This window comes from Pectinophora gossypiella, chromosome 2, assembly GCF_024362695.1.
Source record: "Pectinophora gossypiella chromosome 2, ilPecGoss1.1, whole genome shotgun sequence".
NCBI lineage: Eukaryota > Metazoa > Arthropoda > Insecta > Lepidoptera > Gelechiidae > Pectinophora > Pectinophora gossypiella.
Window position 1 is genome coordinate 3026399 of NC_065405.1, and position 17803 is coordinate 3044201.

Genomic DNA, 17803 nt, shown 5'->3' on the forward strand with positions numbered 1-17803 from the left:
CTGCACTAAACTGTCATCGGTACGTCGAAGAGTGTCTCGAGCCTCATGTGATGCCCTATGCACATTTTATTGGCAACGGCTTCATATTCATGCACGACAATGCTAGGGCTCACACCGCGGGCGTCGTACGAGATTATCTTAACGAAGTCGATATCTCTATTATGGAATGGCCAGCAAGAAGCCCGGACATGAATCCCATTGAACATCTGTGGGATGAATTAAAGAGACGAATTCGAGCAAGAGATCCTGCCCCAGAAACACTTAGCCAGCTGCAAGATGCAATCCAAGAGGAATGGGACAATATACCACAGCATGTGATCGTGACTCTCATCCGATCGATGAAGAACCGTATGGAAGCAGTAATTAGAGCTCGGGGAGGGAATACAAGTTATTAAATAAACGTTTTTTAGCTTTTTTTTTTCATTTACGTGTGTTGTTTTATCCATTTCCTTTATACTCCATACGGAATAAAAATGACTCATTTAACAAAATACGAAACCTATGAAAAATTCATTTAAATTTAGAACATTAACATTAAGATTTGATAAGCTCATATTACTCACTATTAAATGACATTTAACATTTATTCCTAAATGTACACATTTTTCTGATAATCCTGACAAAACGTAAACTTGCAAGGTGTTTCGATTTTTTTGATGAGAAGTGTATATCACTACACACTAGTAGCACACGGATGTGGAAATTTAAAAATAAAATGGTAACACCAAGTTTTTACGTATTTTTTTAGCAATTTTCGAGCATGGCAGGTACGCTTTCTACGCAGTAGATGAGAAACTAATTATTTTTACAAAAATATGAATTACATAGTATAGGTACTTAATTTTAACACAGCGCACGCGTGGATTAATTATTTGGGCTTTTTTAATAATGATACGGGTAACGGTAAAAAAATAAAGAAAGAATATTTAAAGCTATCAACTTTATTTACACAGCTATCTTACAGTAGTTGTACAGTGTACCTATTTTCTGGTATAAAAATATTGTACCAATATTTAAGTTTTTATCATTTTTAACAAAGTTTTATCTCAACTTTTTGGAAATCATTAGCAGGAACAATTATTTCAAATGCTAGTCTTGTATCAAACAAATAAATGATTGTATCGTTAAATGCGCCAAAGAGGGTAGTCACAAAATTGGAATATTTTTTGTCTCACACAAGACAGTCTTACCTAAACATGAATATAATAAAATTAATTAACTGTTCACTCAACAATTCATTAAATCATTAAGATCTTTTGTGATATAAATTATTTCTTATTAACTATAAAATAAAATACTAATACAAATCAGTATTATTCAACTCAACTGATTAAATTAAAGCAACCATTATGTTGAAGCTTAATGTCTAAATGTTGCATCTACACTGATAAATAAAATTATACAATGTTAGTACAAATTGGACATAATAAAAAACTGTATAATATTTTGTTTTTAACAAAACTGTCAAATTCGCTTTGCTAACTCACAATGCAAATATTTATCAATGTGGATGTAATCTTGAAATGTGTCAAACATAATCTAACTATAATGAATAATAATTAATGTAAATAAAAAGGGACTAACATTATAGTCTTATCTGTGGCACTATCTTAATAGGTGATGTGGTTATAGGTTTCTTTGGACTCAGTTTGTTTGGTGATCTCATCACCACGTCGACAGCCTTCCTGAGGATCTGGTGTTCACTTTTCTTGTATTCTTCAGTTATTTGAGAGAGATCTAAGTCAGCATCTATTACTAAGACCTGAAAATATAATTGTAGACATTTATATACTGTCCCACAAATATTATATTATTATTTTATTTATTATTCAGCATTATGTATAATTATTATTAAGTAATTTAATTACCTAAATATGTTCTGGTAATTAGTGTTAAGTATGCTGAATAAATATTTTTCTCTTTCTTATAAAAAAAAATTGCTTGAAATTGCATCTGTCATGGCATCCTACACAAAGGAATAGCCCAACCTACTGCTGTGACTAAATGAGGCTGATAAACAGTGTGGTTCATAGTTTATTAATGACTTTGTAGTTTGGCCTCAGATAGCAGTAATTACTTTCCCAAAATATCAATTAGAAGGAATGTAACTTTCTCCATGTCATAACTAGGGGTATGTACAGGAGATGTACAGTTTTCAATCTGTTTGTCATCCTTTCTGAATAGAAAGAAAATGACATGCTAATGTACAACTTACGGGAGCAGGGCATTCAGCATGTGTCCTGTTCATAAGCCAGTCTTCATGCAGCCTGTGCAGCTCATCAATGTATGAGAAAGGCACACACTGTTCCTCAGATCTGGCTCGCTTCTTGATCCGCTCATACACTACTGATGGAGTCGTCTTGAGGTACACTGTAATTGTATGGAAATTATGTTATTTTTTTTAAATGTTTGCTGTCTCATAATGTCAAGTTCTTCTGCCCATACTTACTCTAAGAGACATTTACTAACAGCAAATATAATTCAAAAGGAAAAACGCTTTATAAATGCTTTATAAACGATTTTTTTTATAATGTAGGAAGTCTTGATATAACTTTAAATTACAAATAGAAGACCATAAATATGTTATTGCTTTCCTAAGAATACTTGAAAAATACTAATAAAAGAGTAAGCATAAAGAGATAGAACACATACCTATAAGATCAGCTTCAATTGAAATCTGATTTTTAATAAACCTAAACCACTCATCAAGGACAGCAAACTCGGCAGGGTGCAAGGTTCCACTGCGCATCATATGCTCTACAAAGCAATACCGAGCACTATAAAGTGACCGTTCCATCAGCTTCACCGGTGTGGTAGTTGGTCGCCTATGCATGTCCAGCATTGTTAATGAAACATAAGATTGGAAAGCCATTGCCCACCTCGACGGGTCTTTGTACATCAGATCCTGGAAAACACAACACCATATTCACATGTAGAGATAGACAATCTAGGTGGATAATAAATATAAACTTGTAGATAAATACCATGTGTCACTTTGGAAATACAATGGAGGTAGGTTTTTAAATAGATATTATTATATTAAATATATAATTCAATAATTTGTTTAATAACTAAAAAACAAACTTACCAGGAGATTCCATCCTTTCAAATTGCGCCATTCTTCTACTGGCTCAGTCAGCAACGTTATATCTTCAAACTGTCGAAAATGTTCTAGAAAGGTTGTTTTGCCACTTCCAATGTTTCCCTCGACAAACACAGTGAAAGGCTTGGTATTCATTGCGCTGATTGTGTGGAAGAATCTTCCAGCTACAAATTAAAATTTAAATAATTATTAAATCCACCACTAGCACGATGCACCAGACGGTTTGGCACTTGCTTTATGAGCTTTCCCGCCGAAATTGCCCCCAAAAATAAACAACGACGCGCCAAGATAACCTGTCAGCCATGAAATTAGTAAACACAAGTACCTTTATTAAAAAGCATTTGTAAGTGACGTTTTATCATTGTAAAAATGTGTTTTTAATTGTTTTTCCTTTTCTTTTTCATAACAAAAATGCGAATTTAATGCTATATTTCAATAACAAACGCAAAAATTCTTTCAGCAAAGACAGTTTCAGCGTCAGTCAGCCAATCAGCGATTTGTTAATTTATGATCATATTTTTTTTCTTTCTTGTCTATGATTTCTTTTTTTCAAGATTTAAAAGAAAAAATATAATCATAGACACATAAATTCGGATACACGTTATCGTTATCGCATCAAATGCCAATAATGTCCGGGAGCGTAGCCCGCGAAAAAATAAATTCACCAATGATGCGCGACCACGAAATCCATTGACAATCTGTTGCCAAAAAAGAGAATTGACGTGTTTATTTCACGTTGTCTGGTCTTCGATCTCCCAATAGCCGGTAATCTGTAAATAAGTTACGTTATAATTAATGAAAATGCTTCAGGCATATTGCTTGGGTAAGTTTATAAAATACAAAATTATACCGTAAAATTCCTCTTCATGGTTATTTTAATATTTTGTAAACGGCCGGTTCTTAACTGCATATTTAATGTTTTAGGTGTTTTACTGTGCGTAGCGGGGTCGTGGGGCATGTACGACTCCTCCTCGGGCGTAGTGGAGTTAAATCCTTCAAATTTTGATACATTAGTCACAAAATCTGATGATGTGTGGGTGGTTGAGTTCTACGCCCCCTGGTGCGGCCACTGTAAGAATCTCGTGCCGGAGTACAAGAAAGCTGCTAAAGCTCTAAAGGTAAGCCCTAACAACTACTGGAAGTATTGTCATAATTAATGTGGTTTGTAAGTAATAGAGGTAGTTCAGCTGCAAGTCTTTTTTTTTATTCTTCTCGCGCTAGTTTCAATAGCTCTTCGCTGTCGATCGAATATTCTAGGCTTATCTCTTTACTTTAAAATAATACCCAATTTAGGCAGTAGCATATATCCAAGAAAGAAAATTAAAGTCATCCAAAAAATTGCTTATATTCTGAATGAAGATATTTATGATACATTCTTTTGTCTCCTTATAATGAATAGAAAGTATTTGGCAAACATCCAGCATTGTCAATTAGAATAATAATACACATTTCTGCTGTCCTTGGTACTTGCTTATTCAATTGATATACATATAAGTGGCCAAAACTTTGTCCATTAAGTTTAGGCAAAATATGTACCCATTTCTCTCATGTCATTATTTAAGCTTTTTTTCTATTCTATCTAAAGTAATAAGAAGATAGTCAGCATATATGTTGTCATCTTTATTCTTCTTCTGTCACATGGGTTGTGAGGTGGATTACCAACCTCATCAACCCTGGCGTCATGGTTATTCTTTATTGAACGTAATATACCTATTAAATTAGGTGTAAAATAGATAAGCCCACTATTTGTTACACCGTTTCTTAGTTTCTTTGGACAAGATTTTTATTGTAATACACAAAAACATAACAAAGCATCATGCCTGTGTTCCCAAAAGGGTAGGCAGAGGTGTATGGTATTTACATGTACTGCTAACTGTATTTAAGTCCCATGTAATAAGAGGCGAGTCTATTGATATTGTAGTTTTTGTCTTTTTATTGCTATAAAGAATATACGGAAATGTTGTGGACAGAAAACTAAAATGTACTCATCAATTGAAATTTCTATTAGTGGGAAAAAAAATCTCTATACCTATTATTACAAACCATTTAATTCTTTAATGTCTTTTCCAGGGTATAGTGAATGTAGGAGCTGTTGATGCAGACTCCCACAAGAGTTTAGGCCAGAAATATGGGGTCACCGGTTTCCCCACCATCAAAGTGTTCAAGGGCAGCCAACACATCCCGTACCAGGGGAAGAGGAGTGCTGAGGACATTGTTGAAGCTGGCTTGAAGGCAGCCAGGGAGAAGGCTTATGAACGCCTTGGCAGTAAACCCGGCAGCAAATCAGACCAGGTATCAGACATATTGGCCACTTTAACCACAAATATGGCAAAACCTCCTGAAATGTACAATTTCTTGTTACGACTTAAGGATGCATTGCAGACGTATCAGGCACAGCACCCTACGGCTTAGGCCTTTCATTCTTAACACTGCTAGGTAAACCTCCTTCCCTTTATATCTTCCATCTTTCACAGTGTGATAGGCATTAGAACAATCACATCACCTCTGTAAAGGTCTATCCCATTGTAGTTGTTTTTTGTTGTTTTTAGTGACAATAAAAATCTACTTAAAAATATTGTTAACAAAGTTAGAACACTATAGTGTAAGGTTACTTATTTATTTATTCTAGAATGTAGTGTCTTTTTAGGCTTATAGAATCATTCTTTTACACTTAAGTGTCTGGAAAATATTACGTATTATGTTTCTTGTTTAACACTTTCAAGGGCAGAATGTCTACGGACAATGCGATTCCAAGGTGTCATACTACCTATTATGAACCACCAATGAACCATGGTCTCTGTCCGTGAAAGGGTTAAAAAAATGATCTATAAGTTAGTTTTTAAGTCCTGTAAGCTTTTTCCAAAACTTTTTAATTACCGGATTACGAAATTTTAAAAAGCACATTAGTATAGTAACTGCACCAATGGAAATGGAATTCATATAATGATTCAGAATAAAGAAAGGGATTTGTTTTTAAATACTTTTAAATTCTTCTATCGTGTGGGTTGTGAAGTGCACTATCAACCTCACTATATAATATAACCACTGGACTATGGAAGCCGTTAAAAGTACGTAAACAATAAGATTTTTATCTACTTTGATAGAGGCATAAAGAAGTGGGCATACAAGGGCACAGCATACCATGGAAGGGGGGTAACAAAAGAACAACTGGTAAAAAAACTACATCCACAACAACTACAACTAGTACAACGGTAGACGTCTTAGCCGATCTAAAGAAAAAACTTCATCGAAACGGGAGAACTAAGGCAATGCAAAAGAAACAGATAGTCAAGCCTTCACCATTGAATCCTATTACTGCGAAGAATTTATTTAAGCTAGAACGATTCAAAGCAAATCTATTCCGAAGACTGTCAGACTTCGAAGTTTCTCTCATTGTTACAAATAAACCTAGGAAGTATAAAAATATGATTGTTAAAAGGAGAAGGCTTAAACCACGCATGTCTTCTGATAGCAAAGATTGGTAGACATCTGAACACAGACAGGAATTGAAACAGGAACACATATCAGAAGTACATGCTTAATATAAATTATGTTTCTTGGTTTTCAGTTTTATTATCACTTATTTTTCTACAAATACTATTTTCAGAAGAATATACAAGAGGGAATATTTAAAAACCTTTTAAAAATTTTCAATGTTTTTATTCATAACAGATACGGTTAATGTTCAGGGCGTTGACATGTTATAGTTATCACTGTACATACAATGGATTGTTTACGGAAAACGTTATTCGGAAGCTAGTTATCGTATAGTAGTTATTTTGAAAGTTTTATCGTACCTAGTAACAAAGTTGTGATTCACAACACTTTCTGACGTGTAAAAATGGTGATCTACCCACGCTCGGCGGCGTCTCGCCTACTCAAAACTCTCACTTCGACTTGTTCCAAATCGGGCTTCGCGCCACGTCAGTCCATTCATTCTCCTTTCGAAACATCCTTGAAATTGTCATCGTTCAAACAATGTCATAGCGCCGGTGTATAGTTAAAAAAACATAATAATACATTTTTGTTACATTTAGTACTTAATTTTATGCCGTAGATCTTACAAAATTACTGCTGAGCTTTACTATAGACCATACTACATAAATACATACATAAACTCACGCCCGTGACATCTAATGGTGTGGGCAGAAACGGCAGTAGTCAAAGACAACACCAATGTTTCTCTTTATTATAGTATACTTCTCTGGCTACTTAAGCTCATATTTCTGTCTATAAACCTCTACCAGATTACAAGTAGGTACCTTTCCTAGAAAAATTGCTTCACCTTTTCTCAATCGATCTGGTCTATTATTATCATTCCACTGTTTAATATAGGGTTTAATAATGGTAGTGGTAGGTATGGCAGGTCGTTAATCTTTTTTTTTTTTTGTAGGTAATAAGAAAGTACCAAAACTTTCGTATAATGCAGTACATACAAAACTTTTACATCATTTTCTCAATTATTTTTCAATTTCGGAATATTGGTTTCTCTCAAATTAAAGTTACTGCCGTTTTGACTTCTACAAATGAGGAATAGGGTAGTTTCCAACTAGTCAAATCAATTACTTTTTACTAAAACTCGAAACACGAAATTACTGGAATTTCTGTGAGAAAGTAACCTATGACGTCATAGAAACACGTGACTAAATGTCGCACTTATTATTACATTTAGTAATCAGAATTTCACAATTTATATTTGACCTGAGAAACTACTCAATTTCAAGGAATATCTCTTTGGCAGTTTCCGCCAATTTCGCCAGTCTACTATCTTTCCCCAGTACGAGCCCAAAAATAGTGTAATCCCCCACTCTAAGGATATACTCAATAAAATAACAGCCAATGTAAACATTTAATAATCAAGTAATCATCTTCTTTGCAGTCGGACGTGGTCGAGCTGACAGACAGCAACTTCAAGGAGAAGGTTCTAGACAGTGATGAGATGTGGCTGGTGGAGTTCTTCGCGCCGTGGTGCGGCCACTGCAAGAACCTGGAACCACACTGGGCAAAGGCTGCCACTGAACTTAAGGGCAAGGTAAGTACAGCTGGATAGTTGTAGCACTGTCCTATAATAAAGAACAGGGGGGGGTGTTAAAAAAAGCCACAATCGAAACAATTCATCTAAAAAAGCAATATTGCTATTTGACATTTGTTTATTTATTTATTGAGGAAAGCTAACAGCACGGAATTTTAAATACGTACAAACATAAGCTATACAAGTAAGTGTGCAAACAAATGTCAAATAGCAATATAGCTTTTCTAGATGAATTTCTTTGATATGACCTTTTTAACCACCCCAGTACTATGTTAATTATGATAATTATTATGTATAGAACGGACATCATCCTCCCTGCACCAATTCGTATTTGAGCCGAGTATAGATTTAAACCACAATACATTATAACCGGGGTCTTACCGCGTTAAAATCAGGGATGAGTATAGATATATATTTTTTTAATAATGACATGAATTTATTGGACCAATCAGCATCTATCGGTTCCGGCTACTATTTATCTAAGTATGTCTACCCTCAAACTTATGGATTTACCTACTCCAATCTCATCAGTCATCCCGTGATCATGGCACTTGCAACAGTGTCGAAATATCGGGAGTATCATATCCCTGATTTAAACGCGGTAAGAACCCGTTACAAAGGCGTTACATGAGCCATGTCAGGGGCCTATGGCGGCTCAACAGTAACCCTTACACCAGGGTTGAGATCGGTCATTGCTTATAACCTACTAGAAAGAAGATAAGTTCCGATCCAATGATGTTCACATGTTCGACAACCTATGTGTAAAAAGCAACCAAAATCATTTAATAGCACAAAGTATAATTAATTTTAATTTACCTAATGTTTATTGCAACATTTGTAAAACTGACGCTATCTTCAAATCACTCGTGTTACTAATTGTCACAAACTATTTACTACTAATTCAATGCCTACTTGATTTTTTTACACGTTACGTATTTTGAACTTCACATAATTCACGTCACTAATCTTACGGGGTAGGCAGATTAGTTTACAAAAAGGTTAATTTGTTTTTTTTTCCATATAGCGGAAGTAGCATAGTGACAAATCATAGAGATAAATATCGCATAGAGAAACTAATTACTATATAATAAAGCAAAGGGTCTCTCGCTCGGCATACTAAGAAAGTTACAGTGAGCATTTTGTACAAACTGTCCAAAGCTTTCATAATGACGACACACTATCTTAACATGCCCTTCGAAGCCCGGAATCATCTCCCTTTTTCGGACAATCAGGTGATTCAAGCCTGCAATGTCCTTGCCAAACAAACAAAGGACAGTCTCACAAAGAGATTTCGACAATGTCCCCATCGGGAATTAAACCGTTCTAACCATTAGACCAGTAAACTTGAATAAATACTCTTTTCACCAGATCAAAGTGGGCGCACTCGACGCCACCGTCCACTCGTCGACCGCCTCCCGCTACCAGGTGCAAGGCTACCCGACCATCAAGTTCTTCCCGGCCGGCAAGAAGAGCAGCGACTCTGCGGAAGACTACAACGGAGGCAGGACCTCCAGCGACATTGTGGCGTGGGCTATGGACAAGCTGGCCGAGAATGTGCCGCCGCCGGAAATTATTCAGGTTAGTAGAATAGACATACATGTAAAAACCGTAATAGCCCTGTTCCGAGCGAGCGTGTAGCCGAGTTTGGTGTCCCAATTTAGATAGTCAGAGGTACATCCATCGCATGATAAACTAAGTACTCACCTGGTTGCCTGGAAGAAATTGCTGCATGAGCAATAAGGCCGCCTGTTGTGCTTTTCTGTTTGTTGTCCTTATCTCTGTATTTTGTGTCCATTGTGCTCAATAAAGTATTTTATCTATCTCACCGAGCTCCACGTCGAAGTGTCTTCCAGGATTTGTGCCCGGTTAATGGAAATATGCTCACCCTATGCATGGGACTAAACATAGCTGGCGACGAGTGGGTGTTGTACTATACATAATCGTCTTATACTCACCACACAACACAAAACAGTACCAATGACAGTTATTATATTATATTAAGCTGGAGACCTATGTACTGACTCACTCACTCACTGACATAATTTTATATTATATGTATATGGAATGGGCTATCTCCGCCAAGCACCAATTCGCATTAGTGAGGAGCTATAGTTACTTTAGTCTAAATGGCTGTAAGCCGTTAAGGAGTAAGGGGCAGCGCGCGGATTATCTGTCTCGTTCACACTTACGCGGCAAAAGGTAAGAATGCGATCTTCGTAAGGGCCGCGTTGTAGGCCAATAAATTACAAAAAAATAACTTCACTAATTCATGCGTGATTTGCTTATAAAAAAAAACATAAAAATAACGATTCATTCGACCCTGACAATATTTACCTTGTTTATTGCTTGAAGACACACATAAAATGACGCGATAAATGTTATCTCCTACGATCTTTATGCCTCTTATACTTTTTTCCTTCCCTTTTGCGCGCAATCTATCACCTTTGGATAATAGGCACTTCTTGTGGTCAGGACCTAGCCGCAGGCGGCAGTATACTTACATAAAACACGAAGCATAGACTCCTACTCACGACTCGTGAACAACTGCAAATACACAAAAAACAATCATTATTATAAAGGGAAGTGTTTTAAGAAAATTGTATTGAAAATATGATGCCTTCACCAGTGTGGCTCTCCCGAATTTCTCAAAGAAACTGCGGGCAATCGGCCGTTATTACGACGTCCCATCACGAATGTTATGTGTTATTAAGGTATTATTGTATTGTTGTAAGTGTATATTACAAGAGAACAGTCAAAACAACGGCACCCGATCATGCCACCTTAGATGCTGTTATATTTATAGCAAGTACGTTGTGAAACGTCGTAAAATTTTATCAACATTATGTAGGAGTCGTGAATTTGCGACCGCGAAATGTATTTGTAACGTTAGTGTAAGTACTTTCTTGAATATTTCACAGTCAATCATTTAAGAAAGAAAGAAAGGTACACCACAGAATAGATAAAAAACAAAACACAGAATAACACATAACTAGCATTTCGTCATGAATCGATAAATCTCGGTTATTTTTGTAATGAATGCAGACAAAGTTCAAGTTCGCCTCAAAAACATCGCGAGCGCTTTTTTGAAAAATCACACTGGAATGTGACTTTTGTTAAACTAGTTTGAATCCAGGTAAAAATTGGTAGTCCCAATTTTTACTCGGAATCCAATTCTTCTATCGTGTGGGTTGTGAGGTGGAGTACCAACCTCATCAACCCTGGTGTCAGGGTTACTATTGAGCCAAAGGCTCCTGACATGGCTCATGTAACGACTACTTACTTACATCAGTAAGTAGTAACCGGGACCAACGGCTTAACGTGCCTTCCGAAGCACGGATCATTTTACTTTTTGGACAATCAGGTGATCAGCCTGTAATGTCCTAACCAAACTAGGGATCACAAGGTGATTTTTGTGATGTGTCCCCACCGGGATTCGAACCTGGGACCTCCGGATCGTGAGCCACACGCTCAACCACTGGACCACGGAGGCCGTTGGGAATCCAATTAATGAGGACTTTCCAGGCTACGTTCCGCAAGTACAAAATAAATTGCGCTGTAAAGATTTTCATTCGTTTAACCTTCTAATTTCATGGATAACAGACATGCATCTTTTATCTTCGTTTTTGGGTATAAATGATGACCCTTTTCATTACACCCAGACACAATTACGTCTTGCTGTTCTTCGTCTTCTTCCGGGAAGTAATATAGAGAGCAACATAATTCTATACATAATGTGATCCAAATATAAAGCAACAATGATTTTTATATAATGCTTCTGCCGCCATTATATGGTATTGTTGAATACTGATATTAGGCAGCTGAATTACTCAATTGTATAACAATCATCATCATCATAAGCCCATTAACGTCCCCACTGCTGGGGGCAGCCCATCACGCGAGCCCAGTGCGGATTGATGGTTATTAACGACTGCTAATGCAGCCGGGACCAACGGCTTAACGTGCCTTCCGAAGCACGGAGGAGTTCGAGATGAAAACTTTTTTTTGTGGTGACCCATCCTATGACCGGCCTTTGCGAAAGTTGCTTAACTTCAACAATCGCAGACCGAGCGCGTTTACCGCTGCGCCACCGAGCTCCTCGTATAACAATATTTATGTTTATTTATTTTTTTAAAGAACGTCTAGAGCCGGTTTTTTTGGTGAGCAGGTTTTTCTTGCAGCTTCTTTTCCCCGGCTATACAGGTTGTGAGAAGCTGCAGTAGTTTTAGGCGGATGAGACGTTCGTTATGTAAAAATTGACGATTCAAAGTGTAACTATGTTACCTACTGAATAAAGATATTTTTGAATTTGAACTGTACCCAACTGTTTGTACTATAGTATGTATGTACTATATTATCTTTGAGCAAAGTAGCCTGGAAAGTCACTTATTGAATGAATTCGATGTTTTATTGGAGAAAATCACACCAGAATGTAATTATTCGAAAACGCGCTTACGAGAATTTCACTATAAAGCGACGTTATAGAGATCCCTCTTTATGTAAGAGGAGTAAACGCCATTCCTCTCTTGTTCCCGCCAAATCCTTCACCTCCTGCTACGACACGACCTGCACCGTTTCTTATATTTGTTTCATAAATGTTCTCCTAAATAACCCCCCTAATTTACCCCTAATTTTTTTTTATCTAACACTGTATTATGATTGCAGGTGACAAACGAGGAAACTTTGAAAGCATGCAGCGATAAGCCTCTATGCGTGGTGTCGATCCTGCCACACATCCTGGACTGCAACGCTGCCTGCCGCAACGACTACCTGAGCATCCTCGCGCGGCTGGGAGACAAGTACAAGAACAAGATGTGGGGGTGAGTCCAAATACACATTCCATCTTATGAGAATGTCTTTTGATGCCACTTTAGAATCAAATTTTGTAATACATCAGGAGGATTGGTTTCTTCATCTTGCTAGATTAGAATGACAGCAGACGGAACCATATACTTGCATTTTTTTAGCGCTTACAGTAGAACAGCGTGGTGGAGTATGCTCCATACCCCCTCCGGTTGTTTGAGGGGAGGCCTGTGCCCAGCATTGGGACGTATATATGCTGTTTACGTATGTTATGTACGGTAGAACAGGGGGGTTGAAATGGCCACATCGAAGCAATTCATCTAAGAATATTGCAATTCGACATTTGCGCATATAAAAGTAATTGCGCAATGCAAACAAATGTCAAATAGCGATATTGCTTCCCCATCCCCATCCCCATGAAATAATAGGAGTTGTCGTGATAAAGATTCTTATGAAAGAGTGAGAGGGAAAACATTCAAGCAAGGCACACATGCATACCAGCAAACAAACAAGAGAAATTACAACAGAACATTTAATAGAAAAGTAAACACAAACGTAATTCTTATTGCTAAAGATTCTCATTGTTGGTTTCAGTTGGATCTGGGCGGAAGCGGGCGCGCAGCCATCACTGGAGGAGGCGCTGGAGCTCGGCGGGTTTGGGTACCCCGCCATGGCTGTAGTCAACGCCAAGAAGCTCAAGTTCTCCACGCTGAGAGGCTCCTTCTCCGAGTCCGGCATCAATGAATTCCTCAGGTAAGTTCCTAAACACTTGGCAGAAGTCGTAGTAGACAATCTGGCCAATCCGACACGTATCGTGTTAACTATGTTACCTAATAAATGAAGATATTTTTACTTACAACAATGGCAACATAGATTTGCCGTCTCCATACGGTCGTGGTACCGAATGCAGACGGCAAACCATTGGTGGTATTTTTGCCATTTATCCCCAAAACTACTAGACTCATGCGGTTTTCAGTGATGGATTCGGGATATGTTTGAGTTTGATTGGATCCTCCACCTAGCAAGGACCGTGTCTAGGAAAGACATAAATAAAAGAGTTTGTGACGGCAATTTCACGGTTTATTTATTTTTTCAAAAGAGATATTACAGAGAACGTGTTGATTCGATATAATTTTAAAATGAAGAGAGAATGAATGGTTGGAACGAATGTTACCATATAAATAATATTTTTCTTTTTTAATTAAGAATGGTTTGGCTCAATGGTTGTTGCAAACAGACCGCGAACAAACCGCCCATGTGTATTCGCACGGATACCTGAAGAGAAAAGGTGCAACTTGGCGATAGTACACCTTCAGTCTACTCGCACTTGTCGTAACAGAAACACGTATTTTTCTCTTCTCGCTCGAACTAGAACCTGCGGGGCTAACATGCGCAGCGTAAATTATCGATCGATGAATTATTTTTTGTCGAAATCGATAACTTAGTTTTTTCCCTAACATGCCTGCCACGTGACTCTGTTCGTATTTTGAAAGAACTACATGACTTATTTGGGTTCACATAATTAGCACCAATCGACAAAACTACATAATTATAACGTCAGAATGGATAAAATTACCGTGATATGCGCATGTTAACCCTACTGGGAAAAATATTAAAGGAACTTTTCATCAGTACTATAAGTTGTATTCACGCCTTATTGATTTTTTCCACAGGGATCTGTCATTCGGTCGTGGTCAGACGGCACCAGTGAAGGGCGCGAAGATGCCCGAAGTTTCCACCACCGAGGCCTGGGACGGCAAGGACGGTGAGCTGCCCCCAGAAGAGGACATTGACCTCTCGGACGTCGACCTCGACGACGTCAAGAAAGACGAGTTATAAATCTAATCAATGGAGATTTGTGGACTGACGAATGAATGTGGTTCCCATGCTCTCAAAGATCTAACGTTAAACACGTAAAGACAGTGTAGTAGGAAATTATCAACTTGAATTGTATTTTTTAGCTCTGGCAATAAATATTCTGTTAGCTAATACCAGTGTTGCCATTAAGCGAAATAACGGCCTCATGTCTAAACTACTTGAAAATCTTGAATGATATAATAAGATTGTTTCACAGCAATTATTGAGTACTCACAACTATACATGGCTTAGGTGAATTTGTTATTTTGAATGCAATTTTAAATGAACTTTCCATCTATGTTAAATATACAAGCCATAATACATATCCACATTCTATAAGTACCTCTGATAAGCTCACTGTTGCTTTAAAATTGTATTTATAAATCTTAATTTACAAATCACAAGTACTATTTTATTATAATAATTTTACTGTTTCGTTGAATGAAAGCGTGAATATAATGGATGTTGTTTTCTTAGACTAAAAATGCTCTTTTGCCCAAAATTTAGAATTTTTGAATGTATATTACTTTTTGACCTAGTGATTGTTCAATTTCAAATCTTCTAGTTTGTATAATTGTAGGTGTGTATTCTATATAGTTGATAAACTATTTTTGAATAGTTGTTCTACCGCAAATAATTCCTGGCTGCAACTTCCACTAAGTTTTTTAAGCATTTAAAACGCGGCCGTACTTGATACAATTTTACTATTTATGTAATGTGAAAGTGGTTCATAATACATTTTTATAATTTATCTTTGCGTATTATTCATTCCCAGAAATCAACACTATCGCTATGAAACTGAATGTTCCAAGAATACAATGTACTTATTTTAAAAATAGAATGGCCTTAGTTGCCATAAAAAGCGCTGCTGTTCGATTTGCATAACAATTGACGCTCGAATACCGTAGCAATGGATAAAACAATGGGTAATTCGTTTTGTGGTTACGATGTTGCACGCTTGAACACTTCGCCTGTAGGGGATTACGCGCCAGTTTCGAAGAACTGAAATATTGGTATCTGCTTACTCAACAGCTCAAACTTTAATCCCACTGCATTAGCTAATACTGAAACAAAAAATGATCGATTTGACACAGTAATCTCGATTATCGCGCGAAAACTCATTCCCGCGATAATAATCGTGACAAATAATTCGAAATTTCACAGTAAATGTTTCAGTCTTGCTTCGGTTTGAAAGGTAAAAGTAAAACTAATCGTTAAATTGGATACAATCATATATTTGAGCATTTTGCTGTGTGTAACTATAAAAGTAACTTATTCTAAGATTACAACTAATATACAAAATACAGTCTTCACTATATTTGTGACATTATCAATAAGATTGGTTCTATAAAATAATACTGTTGTGTAGAGATCCAAACATTTTGAGTCAAATTTTGTATAATATGAATTCCAACATTGTACATAATATACATACATGTATAAATTGATGACTAAATGGAACAGTACAGAAAAAGATATACTACAGTTACAGATAAGCTTGTTTGCTTAGCTAACACACACTGAAATAAGGACATGGCACCTTCTATCAGGGAGGTATTTAGGTCACAAAATATGCTTTACAAATTATATAATTCATAATCTTTTAATTATTTATTACAAAGTCCAATACAGGTTTAACAATTAAACTCTATTATAATAAAAAAATGTCTTTTGACAGGCTTCAATAAGACAATAAATGCCAATATTAATTTCAAAGTTCATTTAATTCACATTAAAGATAGGTACCTATTAAAAATAGCCCAGTCAATTCCTAATCACTAATTGAACACATTTTTGTACATAAATGTACTCACATTTATTTCATTTACAATATTATTGGTCCAAGGCAGTCTCATTGAGTTCAAATGCATTTTTACTATCAATTGAATTATATTAAAATAGTGCCATTCTACATTAACATAATCTAAATAGTTTCCTTTGATCATAGTACTTCATTTACAGATAAGCAAACTAGTTACATGTGTATTAAAGTGTGTATGGCAAATACTTCTTAAAAATTGATTCCATAACCAGCTTCAAACAATTCTCCCAGTCACAACCACATACATATACAATTAAAATTGAAAGTGTTGATATTTTAATCATACCCTTATGCCACACTGGGCAACCCAATCATGTCATACTTACGTGTCTTTTTGCATAGAATAGGGTAGCACAAGGCGAAGTAATAAAATCCCATTCCTGCTAATATCATTGCAATAATAACTGTAACTATGCCCCAAGCAGAAATACCCAGTCCTCTTCTTGTAGAATTCTGAGAAGGAAGGCCAGGAGAAGTCCCTCCTAGTGTTTTCGGCTTCCCAGGGTCGCTGTAGCCTTTATCTTTACCATAGCTTCTACCATATCCGCGTAATCCCTCGCAAGGTGATAAAAGTTGATTTATCACTGAAAAGTAAATTAACCATATAACTTTATACAGCCACGAATATTCTAGAACACCAATAATATATCTAAAAGTGTTTACTTACCAAGTACAGCGAGGGTCAGTCGAATAAATAGACTCAGGTTCATCATCTCTGATAGGTCTGACTTCCTGCGGCGGGCGATAATTTATAATTTGTCTATATTATATTTCTTTGAATAAATATCAGGTTGCAAGAAACACTTATAAAATTGAGTTGAGTTGTTGATTAGAAAAAAACCATGCGGTATGAATAAAAAAAGTTGGAATATATTTTAGAAGCTCAACCAAACAAACAACCACTTTGCTCAGTAACAAAACTTCATTAATTTCATTTTTTGAACGTCAACCAGCATCCGTGACAGATTTTATTTTTAATTTTTGGCTTGGTTTCATCCAAATGCATCTCGCAGGCTTATACATTTTTTCCAAAGAAAAAGCAACTTTAGTAGTTTATGGTAAATTCAATTTTAATGAAACGTGTATCCGAATTTTTGTAATTTTTGTCTCTTTCTATCTAATAATGTAAAACAGAGATAGACAATCTTTTTACCATAGACAGCATAAAGTAGGCGAAACGTATTTCCGG

At 36.4% G+C, this 17803-nt stretch overlaps 2 protein-coding genes across 3 annotated transcripts; one reads left to right on the top strand and one right to left on the bottom strand.

The window, feature by feature from the left end:
* Window positions 1-1457: 1457 nt before the first annotated feature.
* On the bottom strand, window positions 1458-3875 carry LOC126372417 (deoxynucleoside kinase-like). Of its 2 annotated transcripts, none has more exons than XM_050018158.1 (5): window positions 3769-3875; window positions 3089-3267; window positions 2653-2905; window positions 2216-2370; window positions 1458-1762 (listed from the first exon to the last, which is right to left on the bottom strand). In XM_050018158.1, the coding sequence occupies exons 2-5, from the start codon at window positions 3236-3238 to the stop codon at window positions 1586-1588; spliced, it is 735 nt and encodes a 244-aa protein (XP_049874115.1). In that variant the 5' UTR covers window positions 3239-3267; window positions 3769-3875; the 3' UTR covers window positions 1458-1585. The 2 variants fall into 2 exon arrangements, with proteins under 2 accessions (XP_049874115.1, XP_049874106.1); XM_050018149.1 differs by lacking the exon at window positions 3769-3875 and adding an exon at window positions 3429-3607.
* On the top strand, window positions 3795-15543 carry LOC126372219 (protein disulfide-isomerase A6 homolog). Its single transcript, XM_050017886.1, has 8 exons — window positions 3795-3926; window positions 4028-4221; window positions 5174-5395; window positions 7983-8135; window positions 9504-9713; window positions 12798-12952; window positions 13530-13688; window positions 14609-15543. The coding sequence occupies exons 1-8, from the start codon at window positions 3899-3901 to the stop codon at window positions 14772-14774; spliced, it is 1287 nt and encodes a 428-aa protein (XP_049873843.1). The 5' UTR covers window positions 3795-3898; the 3' UTR covers window positions 14775-15543.
* Window positions 15544-17803: the final 2260 nt, after the last annotated feature.

Excerpts from the sequence above, each read along its gene's own strand:
- LOC126372417 (XM_050018149.1), bottom strand. The coding sequence starts at position 3,465 with ATGATAAAACGTCACTTACAAATGCTTTTTAATAAAG. Across the intron at positions 3,268-3,428 it reads ACAAATGCTTTTTAATAAAG|CTGGAAGATTCTTCCACACA; the intron begins GTACTTGTGTTT and ends TTTAATTTGTAG. Across the intron at positions 2,371-2,652 it reads AATTGAAGCTGATCTTATAG|TGTACCTCAAGACGACTCCA; the intron begins GTATGTGTTCTA and ends ATACAATTACAG.
- LOC126372219 (XM_050017886.1), top strand. The coding sequence starts at position 3,899 with ATGAAAATGCTTCAGGCATATTGCTTGG. Across the intron at positions 4,222-5,173 it reads AAGCTGCTAAAGCTCTAAAG|GGTATAGTGAATGTAGGAGC; the intron begins GTAAGCCCTAAC and ends TGTCTTTTCCAG. Across the intron at positions 13,689-14,608 it reads GGCATCAATGAATTCCTCAG|GGATCTGTCATTCGGTCGTG; the intron begins GTAAGTTCCTAA and ends TTTTTTCCACAG.